Below are 24895 nucleotides of genomic sequence, written 5' to 3' on the forward strand. Positions count from 1 at the left end.
TTCATTCAAGGAAATGCTAAATTGTACTCACAAGGCAACACAGAGTCCAGTATTCCAGCTGTGTCAGATTAATACTTGCCTAGAAACTCTTGAGAGAGTCCTTTGCACTGAGCTGGCAACTGAGCTTTGTGTGCTCCTTTATTCCATCTTTACCAACAGCAAAAGAAAGGCACATTTGGCCTAAAAATTAGTAAGAAAAAGAACTGAAAAAAGACTCCTAATGCACATGTAGCCAGAGGATTCATCCCATGAGTTGAATCAATTATCAACACACAGAACAAAAATTAGGGTGCTGTTGATAGAAAGTCCAAAGTTTGAGTTTAGAGAACACACTGTATGCATCATTAAAGAAGTTGTATATTATGAAATCAAGTATCACCTCATTTTTCTTTAAATAAGTGAATTAATTTATTCATTTTTGTACATTAAGTTGTATACAATTTCAAATAGCATTACAGTTAGATTAACAAAAGCTAGTTACCAAAAAGAAAATACAAAACTAAGAATTATTCTGGAAGCTTATTTATCACAGAAGGAAAGTTCCAAAATCATGTTCATATTAAGTCAAATTTGGTGATATTTGGTGAAATCTTCAGATGTTCAAAATGAAATGTTTTTAAAAAAAATCAAGTGACTTCTATAAAATCATATCTAAGGCAGATTTTACTGTACATTGATTTCAAACATTTGGATAGAGGGAAAAACCTGAGATCTATGCCCAAAAGCTATTCTCTGCAGAAGAGACATACACATTTGTTTGCTTTTTTTAGCAAACAGTATATATAATTGTTATTATAAAAGTTGTGCTGTACATAAGCTGTAGTGCAGGTCACTTTCATATTAAGTGCCAGGAAAGGCTTAACAAAATATACAAAGTCTTAAAAGGTGAGGCTGTTTAAAGCATTAATTGTATACATATTGCACACTATAGTGAATACTCATGGTTCAAAAAAATACTCACATTGCATTTGCCAGTTCTTACACAATGAACCACACTGGAATGAGAAAAAGTCAAGAACAGCAAATGTTACCAGCTGTCAAATCATCAAAAAGGGAGAGGCAGGTCCATGGAGGCTGGTGTTTTCCCTCAGGTGGCCAACAGTTTGCTGTTCTTACTGGTCCCGGGACTCGTACAGAAGTTTTGTTGCCTGACATGAAGACAAAAACATCTCTGTGTTAATTAAAGTTTCACTTGGAGCCACTGGATCTCATTTGCACCCCACTGAAAATTTCTGTTAAACCCAAGGTTTTAAGTTCTTCCTTAATTATTTTACTTCTCTAAGGAAAAAGACAGAAGTAGTATTTCTAAGATTTTGGTGACCTGCCTAAACACATGCAGTAAACAATGTTATTCTGTTCTATGTCCCTCCTACTTCTGCTTCTCTCCAGCAGTGTTTTGGTGAGGTTTTTCCATTTGTCTCAAACCACAGGACCAAGCACCCCCTGTGCTGGGAACATAGCTGCAGTCTCTAGCATCAAGTCCTTTCACCTGCTGTTAACTGGGGCCCCTGAAAGTCTCACTGCTCAGAACAGTTACTCAGAACTCCCATCAAAGGGGACAGCAGGGGGAAGGCTACCCACAGAATACTGGTTCTCATTTGCAGCAGTTGCACTGCTTGTGCAAGATGAATTAGAACAGATTTAAGGAAATGCTAAATTGTACTCACAAGGCAACACAGAGTCTGAGTGCACTGTGCTGAGCTGGGGCTAGGGGTGGCTGGGGACCTAAACAGTGGTAAAGAGGCAAAGAGCTACATACTTGCCATTTGCAGAGAGCTTATACGTTACAGTTCTAATTATTAACCAGATTAATAAAGGTCAGAACTAGTTGGGGTCATTTTGATTTTTGTCTCCCATAACTTTGGCTTATGAAATTATATAATAAACTTTGGTTTCATTAGCCATACAGTGTCTAAGAGCAAAAGATGAAACAGTCTTCCACAGGATCCTGCCTCAGTTCCTGTTCCTTTCTTCAGAAATAAACACCACTTCTGAGCCATCATGAAGCAGTGAAAAAAAGTACCTGAGCTGAGGGTCCAGACAGTATTTCATAATGCAGGTTCTGCAGTGAGTAACAAAACCCTAAGGAACGTGACAGTCTTAATTCCTGTCTTCTTTTCACCTCATGGTACACATTAGATCCTGGCACACAATTTGTTCATAACAGCCATCACTAGCTTCTCTTTCCTTAATCAACAAGGCCCTAAAATCCCTGAATAAAAATTAGTAAGAAAAAGAACTGAAAAAAAAGACTCCTAATGCTTCATGTTCTCTCATCTGCTGCAAAGCACCCCATGTGAGGATTTTCTTCAGCTTTCTTGTGCTTACCTTATGCATAGCTGCCAACCAGCTTGCTGACAGCTTCTTGTTACAGCTGAAGTCTTCGCTGGCTGTAAACTTCATCTGCGTTAGCTCCTCTGATCCTGGTACCTTGTACTGCAGAATCATACCTATGGCACGACTGTTACCTCCTGAAAAAAGCAGAATAATCTTGAACAGCAACTTACTTAGTAACTCAACTTCTGATCAGTAAGCATGTTTGAAGAGAACTCTCAGCACTTAATCCAAAGCAGTAGCAACTGGAGATGCAACAAACAGGGATCACTGGGGATAATGCCAGGCAATGGAACGTGCAGGCTCAGTATCTTTTAATTCTCTGGCTACCACCAAGGTAACTTAAGGTAAAGCCACCAGCTACACGTGCTAGGAATACCCTCCTGTTCTAATATTACCACGTCTTCTCTTTAGTAGATGCCAGAGTTTTGTGCCATAGGCTGATGTTTGTAACCTGAATTACTAATGTGCAGTTAGACTGATCTCCAAGAGGGATGGCTGCTTGGTACAAAGTCTGGCACAGCTGTCAGAAGTCCCTCCAAACCAGGAAAATGGAAAGATGTTTACAAACTTCCTGAAGGAAATCCACTATGAAAGGCATTGCTCTGACAGCAGTGTGATAGTGAGATGTTTGTATCACTTTTGCTCTAGCAGCACAGAGATTAAGAGAAACCAAAGCAGAAACAGAGAAACTAAAAAGTTTTGTTTAGAATTGTCAGCTTGATTGGCACTGTTCCCTGGAGTAGTAGAGCACAAACTAAGCCCCAGGAAGAGCATTACTGTATGCAGAAGGACACTTTTTGAAAAGTTCTTTCTAAAAAAAGGAAGTGTCTGCATGAGAGGTCTCCTGGAGGCCACTACTGCAATATCCAAGAAGCCAAACAGACAAATCTCAGTCTAAGGAACCTGATTAAAAGCCCTGCAAGCAGTGTTTATAAAAGCAGCCATTTGTTCCTCTCGTAGGATAAAATGAAATCCAACTTCCTTGCTTGCTCCCCTCCAGATACCTGGTCAGACTTACAGATTAGGGGACTACTTAGAGATAAATCAGTGGAAATCAAACACCTACAGCTTTGACCAGATTGCCTATGCCTGGCATCCCAAGACTACCCAGTCAGGCAGAGCACACATGACACAACGAGAGGTCATACTTCTTTTAAAGATGTGCAAGCCAATAATTAGTTTCTTTATTCAGAGCAAAGCTTTACTGGACAGCACAAAAGTGTATTTTTAATTTCTGGTAATCAGCACAACTGCTGAAGTAGGTGATGTGTCATGCATACCACTCAAGATCTGGTTTCTCATCTTCCCTTCTCCCTTCTAACATGGACAACTGCACACGTGGTTGAAAGAAGGCCACAAATGTTTCCGCTCTCCTCCAAGAAGTTAGAGAACATTCATTCTCAGATTATTAAAGACAGATGGGAAGGAATAGATAAATGTTGGATTTGAACACAACTTGTCTTCAGTTAAACAGCTACAGACCAAGCAAAACACCAGCACTGCAAAGGAAGATGGAAGGGGGGGACATGACAACAAGCTGAGGTGCATCATGCTCTAAGGTACTGGTGATACCTTCAGTAATATGCTGGCTCTCCAGAAGGCTGGTGTAAGTGTGAATATCTTTTTCTACCATCAAGAAGGCAGGCAGGCAAAAAGATAAAGCAGTCAGAAGAGGAATGAACAAGGAATTATAGGAGCATTAGGTAACTCAGCAACATATCAGGTCGATTGGAACACCAATGTAAGTTCAATAAAGTTCACATGCTGCACTGACTGAATACTGCACAGACAGCCTGTCTGATTAGAAAATTCCAGCAGTGACAGAGGTGCTAAAGAACAATTATTAAAATTCCTGACCTTGTTTGTTCTCAATTCAGTGAAATCATACTCAAGTTCATCCTGAAATACTTTAAAATCTGGTAAGAAATGAGGCTGTAAGTAGCTGCCCTCTGATTCAGAAGTTACTTGTTTCATTTGGCAACTCCTTCATCTTGAATGAAATGAAGAAAGCATAACTTAATTATTTACCCCCCACACCAGTTTCTCTGTCACTCCCCTCACATTTGTGCAAGTAGAAGAGAAATCCCAGCTAGATTCTGAAATGGCATTTGCCAAAGACTAAGAGTTCTCTCATATAAGCTTGTGAATCAATAGATATTTATATTTGGCCAACAGAAAGGATTGCAACAGATGACAGCCACCTTTTCTTAGGTTTCTCCCAAAATCCCAGTAGCCACATGGGTTCCACACACTGCACACTATCCTGAGAGCAGCTGTAACTAACACAGCTGCTTCTAAGTTACCAATAAACAAGCAATGCACTGTCTAACCTGAAAAATAATTACACCTTGACATATTTTTTTTTCTTTATAGTTAATATGTATTACCTCCAGGAGTAAATCCCTCTGTAAGTATCTGAACAGTTGATATCTGTATAATTTCAATTTCGTAGTGGCTGTCTCCATCCAAAACCAGGTATCTACATAACATACAAAAGAAAAACTTTTAAAAAAACAAAAACAACCCTGTATTTGTCTACAACATCAAGTCAAAAACAAAGGAGAAAATAAAAACAATCTCTCAGTGACTGACTGCTTGTATGTTCTTTGCATGGGGAGGGAGAGAAATCAAGCAGCAAAAATTACTTTTCATTGAAGTTCTTTGAAAAAAAATACCACACTACTAAGCCAAATAGTTTAGTTTTCCAGGAAGCCCTTTCAAAATACTAAAAGCATTCTTTCAAAGTTCTGGAGGCAGAAGTAAACTCAGAGTTGGAAGTGTTCTAGGCAACCATATTATAGGGATGACCAAAGTAATGCTTTGGCTGCAATGCTAAACAATGGGATGCAATGATACAATCACTACAAAATGAGCTTTTTTTCAGTGACTACAGATTTTCCCCTCCTCCTATGAGCTGGCAAAAACTCTGTATTCCAGTGGCACTAAGAGTCATTACCAGGGAGTGGAGAGCCACCATTCCACAGCACATGGTTAGTAAATTCAAACTTACTCCAATGAAGTTGTACCTATCATTTCAGCCAGATTACTCTCTCCAATATCCTCACAGCATTTTACTCCTACAGCTGTATTATTATCTAATAACATAAACAAAATATAAGTGCATCAATAATATAGTTTAAAAGTGCAATTTCTATCTATCTTTCTCACCTCTGATTGCTGGAGAGTCGACAAACCATGAGCTCAGATTTATCAGATGTTCCCAGAGTTACAAAGAATGTAGCACCTGGAAATAAATATTATAGTATTCTAATGCCAAGTTTAGTAAGGTATATTCAAGTATCAAAAAGCATAACTAATTTTTAGTTACTGCACCTAATAGACCAAATTGGGTGAATTAAGAGACTAATTGACATGTTGCACTGATTAACATCAGTAGAATACTGAAGTATAAAAAGCTGATCTTGAATTGTCATGTTCTGAATTGCAGGACCTATCACAATTACTATCCAGTTTCTCCCACATGTTACAGAAATACAGGTATCTTAAAATAAACCTTTAAAAAACGGGAACAGATTTGGAGATGATGAAAAGAGGAAATTGAAGACCCTATCCTGTCACCATAATACAAACTACTGTTTCAATATTTTTTAAAAAATAAGAAAAATCTGTCAGAAGAATCTAATAGCAGGATGTGACCTCCAGGTCTGTGCTTAATAAACACTTGTCCTGTGCACCTCTTTTTCATTACTGAAGGCTACCTCAGCCTTACTTGCAGGTCAATGAAATCCAGCCTTTGTATTATGTTTCTTCTGTGCAAAACAGTTCCTTTGACATCAGGAAAACCATCTTAACTACATTAGTGAAGTGATTCATAACTTAAAATAAAGCAGACTACAAGCCTAACCACTTTACTTCTTCCATGCCTCACGCACCCTGTATTACCTAATCCCAGTACTGCTGGTCTGGGAAATGAAAAAACAGCACCATGCAGCCCTGCCAGATGGGCTGCAATCCATCTCCACAATCCGAACCTCAGAGAGCTTCACCTCACTGCCTATTTCACAATTTTGCAGTCTCACTGGCCCCTCAGCATGGACCCCCCAAAGGCTGCTGCTGAAGTGAGACAGAGGTCACAGCAGCAAAACTGCCCAAAGGCCATCACAACCACCACCTCTCCGGCAAAGATCTGTGGCTCTACTGCAAGTCAGGAACAACTTCAGACTTGAATTGTGTAACACAAATGCAAGCAGAACAAGCTGCTTTTTAAAAAGAAGTCTTCAATTTAATTTAAAACCTTATCTACACCTTCACCTGCAGAGCAGAGTGAAGAAAGGTTTGTTTGTGTGTTACAGGAATGAACATCCTCCTTTCTGAAGCAAGAATCTCCTTAGGAACACTCAGGCTAAGCAGACGTGTGGTTTAGCTTACTGACTATACACACTGGCACCATGCTCAAATTTGAGAGCCCATCAAAAGAACTGAACACTCACAGAATATTTTAAAAACTGAGGACTCAGCTTTCTTAATGTAACTGGAACACAAATTACTGTATTGCATGTAGTTTTAATGCTATGCAAAATTGACCATTCATGACAATCTGCCACCAACCATGGCTGCAGGCCATAGACAAGATCAAAGCTCACAGATGAAGCTTTAAACAAGCACAGTCTCTTGTTAGAAAATATTAAAAATATCCTCGATTGTTAAGTATTTTTCATCCTTATTTAATGTAACAGGAATCTGGCTAAAAGATGTATTATTTTAACAAAAACACCAATTGCACACATCTGAGAACAGAGGCGTTAAAAATTGCTTGGTTTTTATTTAAATCATTCTTTGTAAACATTGAGTTAAAAGCGAAAAAAATCTCTAAATAAATGTATAACACAGAATTAGTAGGCAAATAGGAAGCATGGCAACAAAAAAGTAAAGGAGACAAAACTGTGGCCTTTTTTGACAAAAGGCATTACTCTCACTGTCTGTGTTTATCACAGCCATTTGAATAAATGTAAATAAGATCAACCCGGCACATGTGTGCATTCAGTCCTTACCATTCATGAGCACTTTGAGCTGCTTATCATAAAACTCTGTTTCTTTCTGAGAGATGAGTGCACACTCAGCACACTGGCGCACAGGGTCCACAAAGCACATGCGAGGCAGAGGCACTTTTTTACTGCAGCACTTGTCACAGAAGCACTTTCCACATCTTCGACAGTGATGCTAAGCAGGAGAAAACATTTTGCTTATTTATTTACACAGGAAACTATTAGGGAATAATTTGATACAGAAAATACATTCGATATCCTCCTCCCCAAGAAACAGAACAGTTCCTCATGTGTGAAACACAGGAGCTGAAGGACAGGTAAAGGACATTTAGCTGCTAGGATGGTATCCAGAAACCTCAGGACTGAACACAAAGGTCTGAGTGTAGTGTGAAGAGCAGCACTGTTCACCTTTGTTGGCACTCTGTAAATATGCTTCTAAAGCAGACCAGACAAGACACTGAAAGGGCTTCTCCAGTGTCCAAAAAAACCTTCACCTTACTGTTAATAAATACACAAGAGAAGGGTGGTTTCTAGACTCCTTCCCACTTCCAAGCAAAGATCTTGAGAAACTTCAACTGGAGATTCTGGTCTTCACTTAGAATTATTCTCAAGTTTTGCCCATGGAAATATCAGTCAGCACAGCAGAAATCCAATGAAGTTGCAAAATCAGAGCTAGTAGTGCAATGTGTTTCACACTGCACATTCACTAACTGCAACAACTGGTGTGTTCTCCAAATCCCTGTTGGGGTGTGACAGTCCCAGCAGGTCTCCCTGACTCAAGTTGTCCTGTCAGAACAAGTATTCCCAGGCAAGCAGGAACTGATTTGTGGCAATAAAAGCAAGCTTGAAGACTTTGACACGTGGAGCTGATATGCTGCAGTTTTGGTCAATGTTAGTTTTTTTTTCTTCCAAGTATTATGAAAAATTCTCTGGAGTACCTATTTCCCATGACTTCCTCCATTTACATCCCAATGATCAACCAAGTAAAACACAGCAGTCTAATGACTCGGTGCTCTCAATCTCTAAGCAACCAACAACCATCCTCTTAAACTGTCCAACTAAAAGGTAAAACACAAACTCTATGATTTAGGAGCACTAGGATCACTTACCTGGCATCCTAATGCTCTTCAGGCCTCCAGAAAATTCACACCTATCTGGCATAACATATTAATATGTCTGGTTTGCAATTCTCTTTCCCTCTCCCTCCAAGCAGCAAGTTAAAAAAACACTATCCCAATGCACTACAACTCACACTTCCACATCTTTCTTCACTTTCACAAGCACATGCTAAGACACTGGAGGTGTATTTATCCAGAGGAATGATACCCCCCAAGAAAAATAACTGGGCTTTCTTGGGTAGGCTGCTTTCCATCTCCATGCAGACACCTGAATATCAGCAGAATGTCCTCCAGAAGTGGTACTCCCTACACCAACATGCACTCCAGTGACCTGTTTACTTTTATGCAATCAACATAATTTACATACAATGTCTGTGCTTTCTTTTTAGACAGAGTCTACTTCCAGCTCACAGCCATCATTATACTTTCTACTACTACAGAAATTTCCTTTTCCAAACCTGAAATAAATCCTGCTTTACTTTTAGAATAGATGGAGAATCTGAGTTTTTGTTCTCCACGTTCTAACAATATGGTTCTTCAATGTCAGATTACAATTGTTATTCCTGAAACCATTTTTGCTTACATTTCCACAACTAATTTTATCTCCAAAAACACAACTGAGTTGGTTTCTATGTCAGTACTGAAAACATTTTTGCTTATATTTCCACAACTAATTTTATCTCTCCAAAAACACAACTGAGTTGGTTTCTATGTCAGTACTGATATTAGCAGCCTACTCCACCCTGAGTTCCTCTAATTCTTCCTTTGAATGTAAGTCCTGTGGGTACCCAGTAATTTGGAAAAACTCTGTGTTACACATCAAGAAACAAGATTATTTCAAAAAAACAGAATTAAAAAAAAAAAATTACCTCTACTAAGAAAAGGCAGAATAAAAAGAGCACTACTTTAAGCTACATGGGATTTGGCATGCTATTCTACTGAAATCTTCTACATTGTGAATCAAGAGAAGCCTATATTACCATTTTGCAAGAGTTAATGCTATACATTTCAATTATTTCTCTTACCTTTCTAGTTATGAAGTCAAATTTTGTATCACACTGCATACATCTTGGGCACTAGAAAACAGTACAAATTAAGATTAACCTACAAATTAGGTTTCCGAATATTTAATCCTCCTACCATATAGAGACAGAGCTTTATATTATGCCCTAAAAAGAAACATCTTCCAACAAATTTCCATCCATTATATCTTCATTATGTATGGTTTTAATTTATTTTAATATTTACGCAGCAAAATAACGTCACCCCATTTGTAAGACAAAGAAAAGCTGCCAAAGTCATTAGCCCTAAGGAATACTGCATCTTGCCAGCAGTCAAAAGTACATTTCAGAAGTACTTAATTACATTTGGCTATGTAGACACTACAGAGCCAACTGTTTTATTTTATGTAACTCATCAGCCTCACTGTATTATACTGTGACATACTGTTGACTCTCTAGAATAGTTTATGTATTTTAATGCTCTCAATACTTACATATTTTTGAAAGACACCAGGAGACACCTGGTTTTCTTCCAAGCCAATAAAAACTTAATTTTCATTCCGGGTACAAAATGTCACTTCCTGAAATATCTCTTTCCCAAAACAATCTTACACCCACACTTCTACCAAAGGGAAAGCCAGGCAAAAAACCAAAAAACAAAAAACAAAAAAGAAGTTTTTGTCTCACAACTAAGAAGAGCTTAAAGGGTGAAAGTTCTGATTTTCTAAACTACAAGAAGTGACTGTTAGGCAATTCAGATTTTCTGTGCAGAAAGTCACCTACCCAAGGGCTGACACTCAGATATTAGATCACTGAATTTTCACCAAGATTTTACATAATTTTGTCCATCATATCAAAACCCACCTTCTAAGGCTTATAAGGCAATTATTGCTACATTTATTTGCAGACATTAATCATAGGCAAAATTATGCCTAACATCTGAATTAGGAGAACATGGTTAGATCATATAGTAAGTTTTATCATTCTAGGAAGATAAACTCTTAAAAGGCCCCAGACTACAGCAGAATATAATCTGCAAACACACCCCAAGATGAAAAGGTGTTGTTTGCTGAGAACAAAGTAATCATCTTATCCCTTTAATTAATGCATTTCAATACCTAACCCTTTATCTTCTATAAATTCCCTCAGGTTACAACAGCTAAATTAAAAATTCTTTAGGAAGCTTTAATTTTCTTTTGAAGTACAAGACTGTTAATAATTTTCAACAGTTTATATGAAACGTTCCAATGTCTAAACAGAAGCGTAACAAATTAGAGAGTAACTGCAGCATAATGGAACATAAATAGCTATTTGCAGAGATTGATACAGTAAGCTATGTTTCTAAATCCCATTTTAAAAAAAAGAGCAGTACAAGTGTCTCTGAATTGTTTCTAATAGGATACTGAATTAAGGCATCCAACCACCTTGTTTCACAATGGCTGCAGAAAAGATTATTCTAACATTCAGTGATGGGTAAACTCCAGCATAAACCAACTTCAGCATTCCCAAGGTTTCATCTCTGTAATACAGAGTACTCCACAGCTAATAGGACATTTTACTTCACACTGGTCTGGATTTACTGTTTTAATTTTTCATATGTGTAACTTAATAGCTTGTCTGGGGAACTAGACCAGGCAAGAATTTAGGTATTCTCTGAATTTACCAGTAGCCATTTTCATGTTGTTGTTTTTTTTTTTCTGGCCAGAAATTAGAAAACACAAGCCACAAACTAGGAGGAAAAGAATGCTCTTCAGAATACTGCCCTAAGTAGATTGTTAGGCTAAACATACAAGTTGCTTTTCAGCAAGGAACAACATTATCTGTTCCCTTATTTCATACAAACTCCACAGAAATATATCCCTGAGTTCCAAACCTATAATGACAACACTGCCTAATATATAGAAATCCGTTATAAATAAACCACAAATCAAACAGCATATGGCAGCAGGCAGTGCAAAATGGGACTTTCCTACAAAAATGTTCTAACACAAGTAGGCTCGATACACTCTTCCTTAAAGGCACTTCTGCTTTAAGTAACCCAAAATCAAGTTAATCCACTTGTGTAATATCAAGTTCTACATTGCCTGGGAAGAAAACACTATTGAGGAACATCTTGAAAGGTCAATTCTTCCTATTCAACCAAATGAGGACAGAATTAGAAAGTGCATGAGTACTGAACTAAGCCTTATTGCTCCAAGTGTTTTATCACATTTACAGAGAAGGAAACATAATCTTTGAGTTACTTTTCCTGTCTTCAAGATACAGACTTCTTAAAAATACTGCAGGTCTGATTATTTTTTTCAAGTGGGAACACAAAGATGTAAAGAAAGGAATTAAATAAAAATGCCTGTCACCAGAGTATTCATGTCACATTCAGTCAACATACCACTAGTACTGATACCAGAGTACTTCATGTAACACGAAGAAAATGGAAAAACAGGTATTCTGTTGGATAGGTGTATTGTTGGATCTTGGTATAAATTTATAAATAGTGAGAGTGAGTCCATTGCAAACTGAGTGAAGCTTCTCACACATCGCTTAATTATGAATAAAAATTTGCAAAACACACTGTATCCAACCAGAGGTGAGAACAGGTGGGGAGGAAGCTATAGTTACACTTCATTTGCTGTATTTGCATGAAGAGTAACAAAGCCGTTCAGGTAGGGAACACCTGGCTGAGATCATTAACACACTGAACTTTGGCAACTCTGGAAGTTCAGAAGCTCATCAGATCACATCTTGCAACACACCCAACCGAAGCAGCTGATGCCAGAGCTGCAAACACCCCCGTGCAAACACACACACACACACACATACACACAGCAGATGGGGCTTACGATGCCTCCTGACACCACAATAGCACAGGAGCAACTCCCTGCCTGAGCTACCCGGCTCTGTCCGAGCTCTGTCACCCAATTTCCAGCGCCTGAGCAACGCGGATCCCACTACACAGAGCTCCAGGGAATCCCTGTCACTGCATCCCTGAGCACAGAGCGCTGCTCAGGCACAGAAAGCTCTGATACACAGCTGGATGGCACCGGGCTTGGCACCTCTGCACCCAAGCAGTCAGATTTTTCTCAGTAACCAGTCCCAGATTTCCTTAATGGGAACATCATCAGCTGAGCTCTGCTGGGGATGATAAAAGAAATCCGGGGTTAGAAACGGCCCATGCAGTGACCAACTTTTTAACCTCTTCTCCCAGGTTTAATTCGTTCTTTATACTACAAATAACACTACCTAAAACAGTCTTCTGTAGTTGTCTTACACTTCAAACTCCTAAAAATAACTGGTATTTTTAGACTAAAATCTCATGACATAAAACTAAAAAAAATTGAAACATATGTTGCTGCTATGTAAGTCTCACATAACTAACTGCCATAATTCTTAGGTGGCTCTGCTTCTAAAAAATATGCTAGTTGAATCCTCCTGCATTAAGAAAAATAAAGCTACTGAGTTTGGTGAGTGCTACTGGCTACACAGCAGAAGAAAGCATATTTGAAAAGCCAGATCATTTTCTAATACCAGTTTCTTGCAATGGATGAAAAGCTTAAGAACTCTTTTTTATAACTTATGCTTGACATGGTAACTAGAACAAGTGTTTCTACTGAATTTATTACTTAGATAACAATGTGTCTTTCAATTTCATAATACTGATGAAGCATGGGGTTTATATGCTTCCCTGTATATTGTATTCCTGCTGTATTTAAAGCAAAAGTTTTGTATTTGGTATTAATTAATAATAATAATTTGGTAATAATTAACCAAAGCGCCAGAATTTCAATGCACTTTAAGAAAACCTGTAAAATAACTTTTTACAAAATAACAATAATGCAAGATTAAGACTATGACTTAATGTCTGCCTACAATACACTTCCTCTCAATACCAAGTATCACCAAGTCTGATGTAAAGCCAATAATCAATACCAAATCAGTGTCATCAGCCTGCTGACCAAGAGACTGCAGGGGAAAAAGATGAATTCTAAGGAGAATTAATGCCTATCATAAATATGTTTAATATAAAATTGAACCTAACAACACACATCAGACTGATGTATCTAAAATACACGGACTTAATTCTTAAATATACCTAACTAGCTTAAATAAATGCCACCACAATCCTCAAACAACTTTTTGTTGAATTAAGATGGTACAATTAGTATGTCACTAAATCAGTGCTAAACTGCATTAAAAAGACCTTATTTTTTTAAAATGTGGCTAGTCTTGATAATCAAGGTTTATTGAAATATAAGACTACATTTCAGAAGGTCAGGGAGAAAACTAACTTCAATTTAATTGTTACACAGACAATACTCACTGCTGATGATAATTCCTGCAGCCCAGGTGGGTGCACCCAGGGTGCTGCAAGCCACGGACACAACCAAAGCCGACATCACCCAACACACAGGGAAGCCACTTGCACAATAACTGCTCAGACTTGCTACAGCCTCACTGATAAACACACACCCCACCTGCAACACACCCAGGGCAGCACTCTGTAAGGTGCCAGCACCTTCAAACCAGGCTCAGCTCCCATCACCAAACCCTTTCTCTCACCTACACTGCACACAAGGCACGTACCCAGCTCAACAGCAGGGAAAATATGCTTTTTGTTTTCTAACTACGGAAGGGAATAACTGGAAAAAAACTCCCACAAGATATTTTAACAGATCTCTTGTTTAAAATAAGTTGACTTTCGCATCACTTTCCAGAGAAGGGTTGTTATTTTGGACAAAACCAGCAACTTCCTAACTATGCAGTTTATGAGAGTGAAAGTTAAGTCTGTGCTGTAGCAGCTGTGTTAGAAGAACAGAGTCTCTGAAATTCGGACTTTTACCCAGAACTTTTTCTCTCAAGAGATGCCACTTAAAGACAAACTTTTCTTCCTCATTCTGAAAAGAGCACATAGCGTTCCCACACAAAACAGACCAACCATGTCAGCATCTGGCAAAGAATGGCTTTGCTTAATGGCTCATATTGGCTCATCAAAGATACATCTCCGGTCACGTTTAAATGCACTGGCAAGGATCCACACCACAGAACGCTGGCAACAAATAAACAACTGATTCTAAGTTGTGTGAGCATCTAGCTGTAGGGGCTGGCAGCAAATAACGCATCTTACATCGAATTTAATGTAACATCACGATCACATCGTTCACTTTAACAGTATTCAAAGGCAAAGTTTAACGAAGTCATCAGAGTCATCTGATAATCATCTAACACCAAGAAAGTTCATACTGGAAGCCAGAAAGGATGTTCTAGATTAACCTTATTGCCTTAAGACTTTGTATCTTTTTTAGATTTTTTTTTAATCGCTGTGGTTATCAGAATTACCTTTATAAGCATTTAAAGCGAATGCTTCACTGAACATTAACGCCACACACTTTTAATTCATAAAGTTCCTCACTCAATTTTGTGGACAGGGCCACGCATCCCTGATGAGTGACGGTCCTGTCCTTTTCAGTCCATTAATCCAAGCGACGCAGAACTGCGGTTTACAATTAAAATAAACCAGACCTGGGCGATGCCGCTCGGCTGCCCGCTCCTCAGCCTGTGCCGTGAGGCGACCCAAGCCCCTCCGCCTCTCCTCACCTCCGGGCGGGCTCCCCGAGGCCGGCACAGCCGCTTCCTCTGCCCCCAGCCCCGGAGCTGCCCCGGCGGAGCGAGGTGCCGGGACAGACGGACGCACAGAGAAAGGGGAATAAAAGCGATCCCCACCCGCGGCTCCCGGCCCTTCGGGGCGGTGGTACCCAGGGGAGCCGCGTCCCTGCTACCTGCGGGCCAGCGGCCCCTGAGGCGGCGAGGAGCCCGCGGGCGGCTGCCGAGAGGAGCAGCTGGAGCTGTCCCCGCGCTGTCCCCTCCCCGGCCACGGCAGGACGGCGCGGAGCCCCCGCCCCTACCGATACCTCCTTGTCCGGTACCCAGGGCGGCTCGTCCAGGCCGAAGGGGCTGCGGGCGGAGCGGTGCTCGGGCACCATGCGCAGCCCGCTGGGGGAGCGCACCAGCTTCTTGGCGTCCCGGGCCTCGCAGCCCGACATCTTCCCCCGCACACTCCGCCACCGCTACTCGCGACTGACAGCGCCGCTGCCCAATGGCGGCCGAGCCCCTTCGGAACGGGCGTAGCGAGAAGCCAATGGCGAGCGGCGAGCGGGGAGTCCCCGCCCACCCGCCGCGAACGCCCAATAGAACGCTGAGCCCGGAGTTCCCAGCCAATCCCGTGCGGCTTAGGGCTCGCGGCTGCACGTCAATCCTCGCCCGCCCCTTAGGGCGCGCCCGGCTCATGCGCAACAGGAAGAGCCCGGCCCGCAAACCGGAAGCGGCGGCGTGTGCGCCTCCCCGTTCCCGCGATGGAGGAAGGGCGGGAGCCGATCAGCGAGCGGGGACGCGGGCGGAGCGGGCTTGGCAAGCGGCTCTGGGGAGGCTCTGCTGCTGGTGGGGCAGCGCCCGCCCTGTGGGGCCTACCGGGCCGCCCGTGCTCGCCCCGGCAGTAGCTACCGCGCCTCTTCCGCCACTCCCCGTCTGGCCCCGCGGAAGAGCTCGTCACGGGAGCGAGAGGCGCCCCGCCCCCTCCCCGAGCGGCGCCCTGCCATTGGTTGTCCTGACGGAGGGGGCGATTTGCGGAGTTGTGACTGGCCGGTGGCTGGTGACGTCAAAAGCAAGCTGCTCGCCGATTGGCTGCAACCTGTGGCGGCGGCTCAGGCGCGACGTTCGGACGGGGCTGCGGGTGGTGAGGCCGCTCCGGCCGCGTCCCCGTCCCCGGGCAGGAAGCGGCCCCGAGGCGCCGTTCCCTCAACCCGTGTCCGGTACTCACCCTCCGGGCCCCGCTGAAGGCTCCCGTGAGGCGCTGCCTGTGGCGAGTCGGTTCCCGGTAAAGCCCGGGCGGATTCCCCCTCAGCCGACCCCCACCGCGCTCCCCGCTGACCGAGGGGCCGGTCCCCTCACCTTGCTCTGCGCCGGGAGCAGTGGCGGATCCGGGCGGGCTCTGTCGGGGCCTGGGTGTTCCCGGTTTCCCGGTAACCTGCGCCTGGCGGCGTCCCCGCTCTCCCCAGCGCCTCAGGCGGCGGCCGCGATGGAGCCGCTTCGTGCCGGGGGAGGGCACGGAATGTCTTGGAGCCCTTCCAGTCAGAGGCCGTCATCATCATCATCATCATCATCATCATGATCATTTTCAGTAAGCTTGGACTTTCAGCTCAGGTCAGAATGTCGCTTTAAATTGGTGTTTCTTAAAAAGTAACTGTAACTGTTTCTTCTCCTGCACCTGCCCTGATACCAGGATCCGCGGAGACCTCTCCTCCCCCATGTTAGAAAAGGGATTGTTCATTAAATCCTCTGTTCTTGTATTAATCATCCGTGTCTGCTGCAACCCTTGGTAAAGCTGATCTGAGTTGTAGGAACAAACCCCACCGTGCTCTTCCAGGCAGCTGTAGTGCAGCGTTTGAGGTGGAAGTGTTAGGAAGATCGTTTAACGTTGTTACAAGGAACAAACGGATTTGAATGCTCTAAAACTAAATTTTCATTCAGCTAATCGAAACATATTTGACTATCCCATAGCCCTGGAACATTGCAGATTGCACGCAGGTGAGGTCTTTTTGTCTATTTGAAAATTAAAGTATGGTACAGAGAGAGGAAAGACAGAAAAAACTCTCCAGCATATGTATGAACTTGAGAGCACAAGTGCGATGTAACTGAAGTGTTACTACCTGAAGCGTTAGTAGCATGTGTGCAAACTGAGAAGACCTCAGCCAGTGTGCTGAATCATTGTTCTTTCTTTCAGATTGACATAAATATATTGTTAAGTTTGCAGGATTTTTTTTTTCTTTCTTTTTTTTTTTTTTTTCACGTTCATTGGTGCTTGTTTCTTGTTGCATATATATGTGGTAAAAGCCACTTTAATAACAGATAATTCATTCCAGTGCTGTATCAGGGAATGGACTGGGACCAGTGTGACTTGAACCCTAAAGTAATTGCTGCCCTTAAGAAAGGTAACTTAATTTTCCAGTATCTTGTTAATAGGTCTGTCACCACAGTGTTTTCCTTTCAATAACTGTGATTGTGGGAGGAAGCCTCTAGATTTAGAGCAGCATTTTAGAACTGTGATTAAGTATTTAATGAGCAGGCTTTCTGTTAATTAAAATTGATGGCTTTTCTCTATGCTTCATTAATAATCTTCCAAACAATTTTATAGCATATGCTCATCCATTCAAAGCAAATGTTGCCTGCCCAGCTTACAAGAATGTGGTGTAGGCAAACTTTGAGTAAATGAGTAGCAGAAAGTGGGAAACTTTTTCTTCTGTGCATAAGACTAATCCAGCCAAAAGTATTTATAAAACTTCTTCTTATTTCAGCTGACATAAGATCAATAAAAGAGATTTTAAATCTTTCTGGAGCAGACTTGCAAAGATTGATGAAGCTCTCCAGTGCAGATATCCAGTGCTTACTCAAAACAGTCTCTCACATGCTGAGGAGAAATAGCATGCTTACAGGTAATACAAAAAACCTGCTGTGTTTAAATCTTAAAGTGCTGTCACTGGTAGAAGACAGGTTTTTGGCTCCTCATTGACACAGTAATGGGATTCAGAAAATGAAAAGACAAGTGTTTTAGTTATGCTGTAGTGAATTATTTAATTATCCTAATGAGAGCTCCCCTGGGACCTGGAAAGTAGGGGGGAATGGATGGGTATTATTCATCAGGATCTAAACTGCTTGGAAAAGGACACTGTGATTCTCCAGTCTAGAAAACCTGATTGGAGGAAAAAAGGTTCTCTCTCCCTTTTGGACTAAGAATGGTTGAAAAACTGTTACAGTACATAGAAACTTTTATAAACTGAGTGGATATAAACACCTCATTTCAAACCAAGCAGGACCTAATAGCTGCTTAAGTACAAAGGTTTCATGGCAGCTCTGTACTTACTTTATTTTCTTGTCATTTGCTTATAACTTCAGACCTTGGCCAGATCCCTGCTGTGCTGTTTCATGGGCTGCTCTAGTTTTCCATTTCCAAAACTGCTGTTCTTGAACCTTGCTGGCAATATTTTCTCAGTTTAGGTTTCTAGAGAGACTTCTTAGTGATAGAGAAAGGAAATAAAAGTTTGAGAAGAGGAAATGGCAAAGTATAAAGGGGTTTCCAGTTGGTAGCCCCTGATGGGAAGGGGAGGTGGGGAAGGACCAGGCAGAATTTAAAAAATCTCCCATCAGCAAAGTATTCATAGTAGATTGAAACCTGGGGCTTGTGTCATTTTATGTTGAAAAGATACTAAATTAGACTCTTTTTTTTTAAATCCAAAACCTTGCAGCACTTCAGCTCTACCAAGACAGAGATCATCTCAGCTCCCAACACCAGAAGCTAAGCCTGGGATGTTCAGTCCTCAATAACTTGTTAAAAGGTGGAATTCCTTTAGTGGGAATCACAGAACTTGCTGGGGAAAGTTCTGCTGGGAAGACTCAGATTAGTTTACAGCTCTGCCTTTGTGTGCAGTATCCTTACAAATATGGGGGATTAGAGTCTGGTAAGTACTGACCTGGAACTATTGATTAATTTGCCATTTGTGGCAATAAACAGTCTTTAAGAACACCATCAGTACACTGAAGTACATGCACATATCCAGTGCATGTCTTAAACCTTCTGCAGTAGTAGCACTGGTAGTAAATGAGTTATTAACACATCTCTATGTAGAGAAAAGAATGCTGTGCATTCCACATCACAAGATAATTTAATACAGAATTACTGTTGGGTGGTGTTCCCCTGCCTGCCACAGTGGTGCAATATAAAATATTGCATGTATTTCTGTTTGGTTTTCCCAACATCTTTGTGTATGGTTAATTTTCTTCACAATAATAAGTACTTGTAAACCAGAAATCACAGTAAAAATATACAGGCATCACTCACAGTAATGTGATTGAAGCATAATGCTTTTTATCTAATCCACCATTTTCTGGAAGTGTTAATTGGACTGAGACTGGATGCCTCATCTTCTTTAATCTGGTTTACAAATAATGGCAATAAGTACTGTATGTAAATTTTAAACCAAGAGAGTTTCAGTGAGTGAAATGAGTTGAAATACAAGTTGTACCAGTTTTGTGTGGGATAGTTAATTTTCTTCATAGTATATGCAGTGCTGTGTTTTGGATTTCTGACCAAAACAGGCAAACTGTGCAGTGTTGGTCTCTTTGTGGGTAGGATAAATTACAGTGCTTGTAATCACCTGAGTTAGGAAGTCAGATGTTCTGGAGCTGTGCAAAAGGAGTCACCTAGTGGAGAGTCCAAAAACCCTGCACAAAAAAAAAAAAAAAAAAAAAAGGACTGGAATCTACAGGAAGATCATGGGAATGTTTTCTTTTTGTATTGTTTTTTTTGTTTGTTTGTTTTCTGTCGTTCATCGTTGTTTCAGTACGGCTGCAAAAAGAGTAACATGAATTTCCACGTGCATATGTACAGCTTTTGAATGCAGGATGCATAATTTCATTTTTATGCTGTGTAGGGGCCCTGATGTAGTAATCAAGGTGGTTTCCTTGGCCACAGGTGCTGTCTACATTTGCACAGAAGATGCATTCCCAAGCAAACGCTTGCAGCAGCTCATAGACCAACAGCATAACCTGCGTGCAGATGTTCCAGCTGAGACAATACAGAAGATCAAATTTGGAAACAATATTTTTATTGAGCATGCAGCAGACCTAGTAAGTAATAACACAAATAATTAATGCATAATTATAACACCATAATCAAGTAGCCACTGGTTTGGGTTTTTTTTTGTGTGGGAGAGCCTTCTACATGCTACAAGTGAACTAAAATCTGTAACAAATACTACTTAATCTCTGCAATTTGCTATTAAAGAACCTGTCAAAGATAATTAAAAATAAATACTCATATTTTTAGAGTGAATCATGCAGTGTTTTTTAATGTTGTGATGTTTATTATTAAGAACTGAACTTATTGTTAGTTTTACTGCAGCTCCTAGGGAGAGCTCCATTAAGTTCCAAGACAAGATATAAATCTACTTGCAAAAGGTGGTGTGTGTTCCAGGTAACTTGCAGTGTAACTCTGGAGTTGTTAAACTGCATTTTAAGCAGATGGGAGGAAAGGGTGCACAAAATGATGCCTGGAATAGGTGATGGCACAGCATGACCACAGCAGTGCAGCTGTTTTGTCCCTCTGCCTGTAACACATCATTGCAGAACAGGAGAGAAGATACAAACTTCAGTACTGCATTCTTGCCTCATAAACCCATTTTTTGCTTTTTCTTAGCATGCTCTTTATTGATGGAATGTTGGAAGTCTTTTTTCTCTAAGGCTTGAAAGTAGCACTTGTTTCATTATTTCAGTTAAGGGGTTTTATCATAGTTTTTAAGAACTGTAAGAACTCTTGTACACTGGTATGCTTCCTACTCACTCCCTATGTTGTCCAGGTAGCAGCCAAGCTACAGGAACAGTTCAGGATTGTAGTGTGGTAATCTTAAATCAATTATATAAAGACATTTCAAAATCTCAAGTCAGAGCTGCAGATAACTTTACTTTGCAGTTTGATCTCTATTTTTTTTCTTCAGGTAAAACTACAAGACATTTGCAGAATGGTTACTAGTGAGACTTAAAAGAGCCACAAACTGACTTTATTCTTAGAAACTCCATCAGCCTGTGTCTCAGCTATAATACCTTTAATTACTATCTCGATTCTTACAAACAGAGCTATTTTAATGTTTTTAACAGTGGCTGTTTGTATTTCGTGGTAGGATACCTTTCACAACTGCATTACTAACAGGATTTCCCTCCTGCTCACAAGAGGCATGGTGAGGTTGGTGGTCATTGACTCCATTGCTGCTTTGTTCCGGTGTGAATTTGGAGCCTCAGATTCCGTTCTGCGGGGTCGCTATTTGCAGACGTTTGGGGCACAGCTTCACAGGTTAAGCACCAGGTTCAGGACTCCAATAATGTGCATTAATCAGGTATGAGGATGTCAAACCTACTTCTCATTTTATGGGGACTGTGTAAGGGGTTGGAGAGGGTCCTTCTGTATTCTAACAGAAGGTAACGTGTTACATCAAGTCTTAATAAATAAACTGTCAGTGTAATAGCATTAAGGAAGATTGTGGATGTAAAGTAATCTGTTCCATACATTATATTTAGAGAAATACTTAAAACTTAATTTGCTGTACTGTGTGAAGAATTTGTATGGAAGAATCACAGTATCAAGAGATGAGAGAGAGTCAAGATGTGTGGATTTTTCTAGGTTGTAGTTACAGGCCAACTGCTCCATTGAGCAGGGCTTCAAAGGTAGTTGAACCATTGACAGCAGGATACCTTCTGGATATTTGGGCTTTTATCTACAGCTACAGCACTGGAACACTGGTGATGGGTGTGTTGCCTTCTGTTTTTTGTTATAAGCCAAGCATCTAGTAGTAGTTAAGTTCATACAAGTTGTAGCTGGCTGAACAGATGTACTTCACAACTCCCTTTTAGTTTGACTTGAAAGAATAAGGGTGTTCAAACTTGGCTTAATATGTGATCCAATAACTTTGATTTCCTTGGCTCCATTCCCTTCCCTGCTTCCTTTTGCTTGCTAAAGCTAAAGATACAGCTACAGGTCAACCTCAAATGTTGTTTTTTTGCTCTAGGTGACTGATGCAGTGAGCAATTCAGAAGCTGCTCAGTGCAGTTGTAGGTAAGTCAGCTACAACAGAAATGTCATACAGCAGCATTTAACCTCTTGTTTTTTATAGCTCCAATATAAGCCAGCAGAGCGTGTTAAGAGCAGTAGTGCATTTACCCAGCAGTGCTCTGTTTGCTGGAGTTCAGCAGTGACCAAATGGGCTGTAAAGTGGAACTGTCAAACCCACTTCTGTGGCAGGCCCCAGTCAGCAAATTAGGAGGAAGAAATTCCCTGGAGTTAAGGGCTGGTGCACTTGCTTACACAAGAGAATTTTTGCATCTTTTCTTCTCTCCAGTGTAACAATGCATTTTCTGTCTACTTAAAAAAATCCATAGCAACCAAACCTTACTGATTGGTTTTGCTAGTTCCCTAAGGGAAAAAGAATTTAAAAAGTAGTATCTTTTGAATGAAGATATTAAGAGGATTCAAACATACGTATTTGTTGTTTGAATCCTAACTATAATCTTGACTCAATGGCACTAAAGAAACACCTCTGTGCCAGCTGGTGCCTTGCTAGTATAAAGTTTTGTGAGTATACACTGTAATGTCTTCAGAGAGCTACAGTTTTAAATATAGCAAACAGTAAATATATAATGAGTAGATAGTTTCTTCTAGTGTAATTTTGTTACAAGAGAAGTGAAGATATTTCCTATTAAATTAATATATTCAGAAATCTCTAATGCCTTTTTTTTTTTTTTTTAATAGTGTAGTGGATAACAGAGTGTCTCCAGCACTTGGGATAACCTGGGCAAATCAACTGCTCATGAGATTGATGGCCAGCAGAGTATCACAGCCTCAACAGTCACCTGGAGTTGTATCACACCACACTGGAAGTGTGAGGACTTTAAGAGTAGTCTTTGCTCCTCATCTCCCTCCATCTTCTTGCTACTATACAGTAAAATTGGAAGGTGTAAGAGGAATACAATAAATCCTTTGCATTCTGCTCCAAAAATGTATCAGAACTGCTTTCCTTCACAAAGAACTACTATTAAAGGAAATGGATGCTGAAATACTTAAATGCTATGATGACATTAAGCCTTGTCTACATCATGAAGGAAGATCTTTTTTATACTTGTATCTTTATATATATATTATATAAAGATATACTTTATATACTTAAATCTTTTTTATACTATATGTCATCAGCTTTTCCTCATGAAAGAAGTATTCTGAAGGAGAGTGAAGTTGTGGGCAGGTGGAGGCTGCACAATGAAGGGTGATGTGGCAATGCCCATGCTAGGGGAGACCAGATTTCTAGTTCTGTTTCATATCATGCTGATCTAGAAACAGCATTTCCTGCAGCTCTGTACTGTCCTGTTCCCACACCAGAGGGACTCAACCTCAGCCAGGTAATGCTGTTTCTGGGCATCATGCTGCCATTACATATGGCCATTCTTCTATCTATAGGGTCTCAGAAATAACACACAGCAGCTATCCTGTTTTAAAACCACTTGTTAGTAATATTAGAATTTTTTTTAAATGCCAGAAAGATACTTGATTTAAACATCTTTGTAAGAATTAAAATTCTTACAGTACTCATATAGCACTGCTTCTGTGCTCTGTGGGTGTATCCAACATCATGGAAATTCTGCACATTTTGTGTAATTCTTTTCTACCTTGTTCCTGCTTTCCAGTTCCCTCCCCTCTTTAGCCTCTTCCACTTAAAAAATAACAAACCACACTCCCCCCACCTCTTGCTCCCTTTGCCCGTCTCAGGAGCTGAGTAAGGAGGTGGTTTCAGTGCAAGGCCACTGATCATGACCCTCAGCACTGCTCTGGGTTGGATCTGGATGACACTTTTGCTCAGCTTCTAGATTTTTCCCTCGTGTCTTCTGTCCTTATTGCTGGGCTTTTAGCTTGCTGTGCTTCTGAAGGGCACTTCTGGATATTTTCATCCAGCCACAGAGCTCTCATCTCAGGTTATTTTTGTTGTTAAGAGCTTTAGCTATTTTTCTTTGCATCTGTGCACTATTTATCCCATCTTTTTCTCTTGTCCTCACGCTACTGCTTACATCTGCTTTTTATAGCAACATTCAGTACGAAATCCAGCTGGAGGAAGTTACCCAGTGCAAATTTTCCAAAGGTCTTAGGCCTCATCTGCCATGTCACTTGGGTGCCTGCTCTTACCAGTGTAGGATGCTCACTCATATCACTTATTAAGCTTTCAGATTTCCTCCTTCTACCTGCTTCCCCAGGCTGCCTGAACAAGAAGGCTGCCAGTCTCAGGTTGTTCTGTGTCTGTTCTTCTGGCAAATGAGAACATTTCTAGTATAAACAATAAAAATCTCTCCCCTAACTCCATGCTGAAGGGAGCTCACTGGCACTTGGTAAAAGTCCAGACACGTCTGATGTGTTCTCCAGGTACGTGATCTCAGTGAAAAAGCCACCTCCTCCACCTTTCCCTAGGAGAACTCTTTAGGGATACAGCAGAGCAACCATCTTGTGGAAGAATGTTGCTGGGTGGCAGAAAGGGAAAGTTTTGTCCCTGCATCAGCAGGCACTTCTCAAAAGACAACCAAGTATGATGCAAGTAGGAAGGGAGTGTGTGACTACCTCAGGGAAGTTTTTGAGAAGAGGCACAGTCATGCCTTGAAGCTGAAGAAAGGAAACTCCAAGCAGCAAGATGGATAAACTGCTTTCAGTGCCTTGAGATCCCTTCTGTCATCAAAGGGGATTTGATGTGCAAATAGCATAATAAATTGTCTCTAAATCTCTTTTCTAAAATGTTGTAATTATCTGTATTTGAAAATGACCATGGTCTCTGGTGTTTTTTAATAAAATCCATCTGTGAAGCTT

General features: G+C 40.9%; 2 protein-coding genes across 4 annotated transcripts; one reads left to right on the forward strand and one right to left on the reverse strand.

Annotated features, from left to right (window-relative positions):
• Positions 1-383: 383 nt before the first annotated feature.
• On the reverse strand, positions 384-15568 carry ZFYVE21 (zinc finger FYVE-type containing 21). Of its 3 annotated transcripts, XM_071745451.1 has the most exons (8): positions 15366-15564; positions 9487-9537; positions 7350-7518; positions 5506-5581; positions 4725-4816; positions 3910-3963; positions 2329-2471; positions 384-1148 (listed from the first exon to the last, which is right to left on the reverse strand). In XM_071745451.1, the coding sequence occupies exons 1-8, from the start codon at positions 15495-15497 to the stop codon at positions 1113-1115; spliced, it is 753 nt and encodes a 250-aa protein (XP_071601552.1). In that variant the 5' UTR covers positions 15498-15564; the 3' UTR covers positions 384-1112. The 3 variants fall into 3 exon arrangements, with proteins under 3 accessions (XP_071601552.1, XP_071601553.1, XP_071601554.1); XM_071745452.1 differs by lacking the exon at positions 9487-9537 and having other exon boundaries at positions 15366-15568; XM_071745453.1 differs by lacking the exon at positions 3910-3963 and having other exon boundaries at positions 15366-15559.
• A 934-nt stretch (positions 15569-16502) lies between these two features.
• Positions 16503-24895, forward strand: XRCC3 (X-ray repair cross complementing 3). The gene is made up of 8 exons (XM_071745450.1): positions 16503-16653; positions 17373-17441; positions 17805-17942; positions 18753-18965; positions 19979-20133; positions 21183-21395; positions 22065-22111; positions 22805-24895. The coding sequence occupies exons 2-8, from the start codon at positions 17387-17389 to the stop codon at positions 23025-23027; spliced, it is 1044 nt and encodes a 347-aa protein (XP_071601551.1). The 5' UTR covers positions 16503-16653; positions 17373-17386; the 3' UTR covers positions 23028-24895.

Source organism: Heliangelus exortis, chromosome 5 (genome assembly GCF_036169615.1).
Source record: "Heliangelus exortis chromosome 5, bHelExo1.hap1, whole genome shotgun sequence".
In the NCBI taxonomy this organism is placed as follows: Eukaryota; Metazoa; Chordata; class Aves; order Apodiformes; family Trochilidae; genus Heliangelus; species Heliangelus exortis.

What these genes read in the sequence shown, in the direction of transcription:
- ZFYVE21 (XM_071745451.1), bottom strand. Translation starts at nt 15,497, where the DNA reads ATGTCGGGCTGCGAGGCCCGGGACGCCAAGAAGCTGGTGCGCTCCCCC. An exon ending in TTGACTTCATAACTAGAAAG is followed by an intron (nt 7,519 to 9,486) that starts GTAAGAGAAATA and finishes TCTCCTGCTTAG; the next exon opens with CATCACTGTCGAAGATGTGG. An exon ending in GGTTGGCAGCTATGCATAAG is followed by an intron (nt 1,149 to 2,328) that starts GTAAGCACAAGA and finishes TCTTCATGTCAG; the next exon opens with GCAACAAAACTTCTGTACGA.
- XRCC3 (XM_071745450.1), top strand. Translation starts at nt 17,387, where the DNA reads ATGGACTGGGACCAGTGTGACTTGAACCCTAAAGTAATTGCTGCCCTT. An exon ending in ATATGGGGGATTAGAGTCTG is followed by an intron (nt 18,966 to 19,978) that starts GTAAGTACTGAC and finishes CCTTGGCCACAG; the next exon opens with GTGCTGTCTACATTTGCACA. An exon ending in TTGAGCATGCAGCAGACCTA is followed by an intron (nt 20,134 to 21,182) that starts GTAAGTAATAAC and finishes ATTTCGTGGTAG; the next exon opens with GATACCTTTCACAACTGCAT.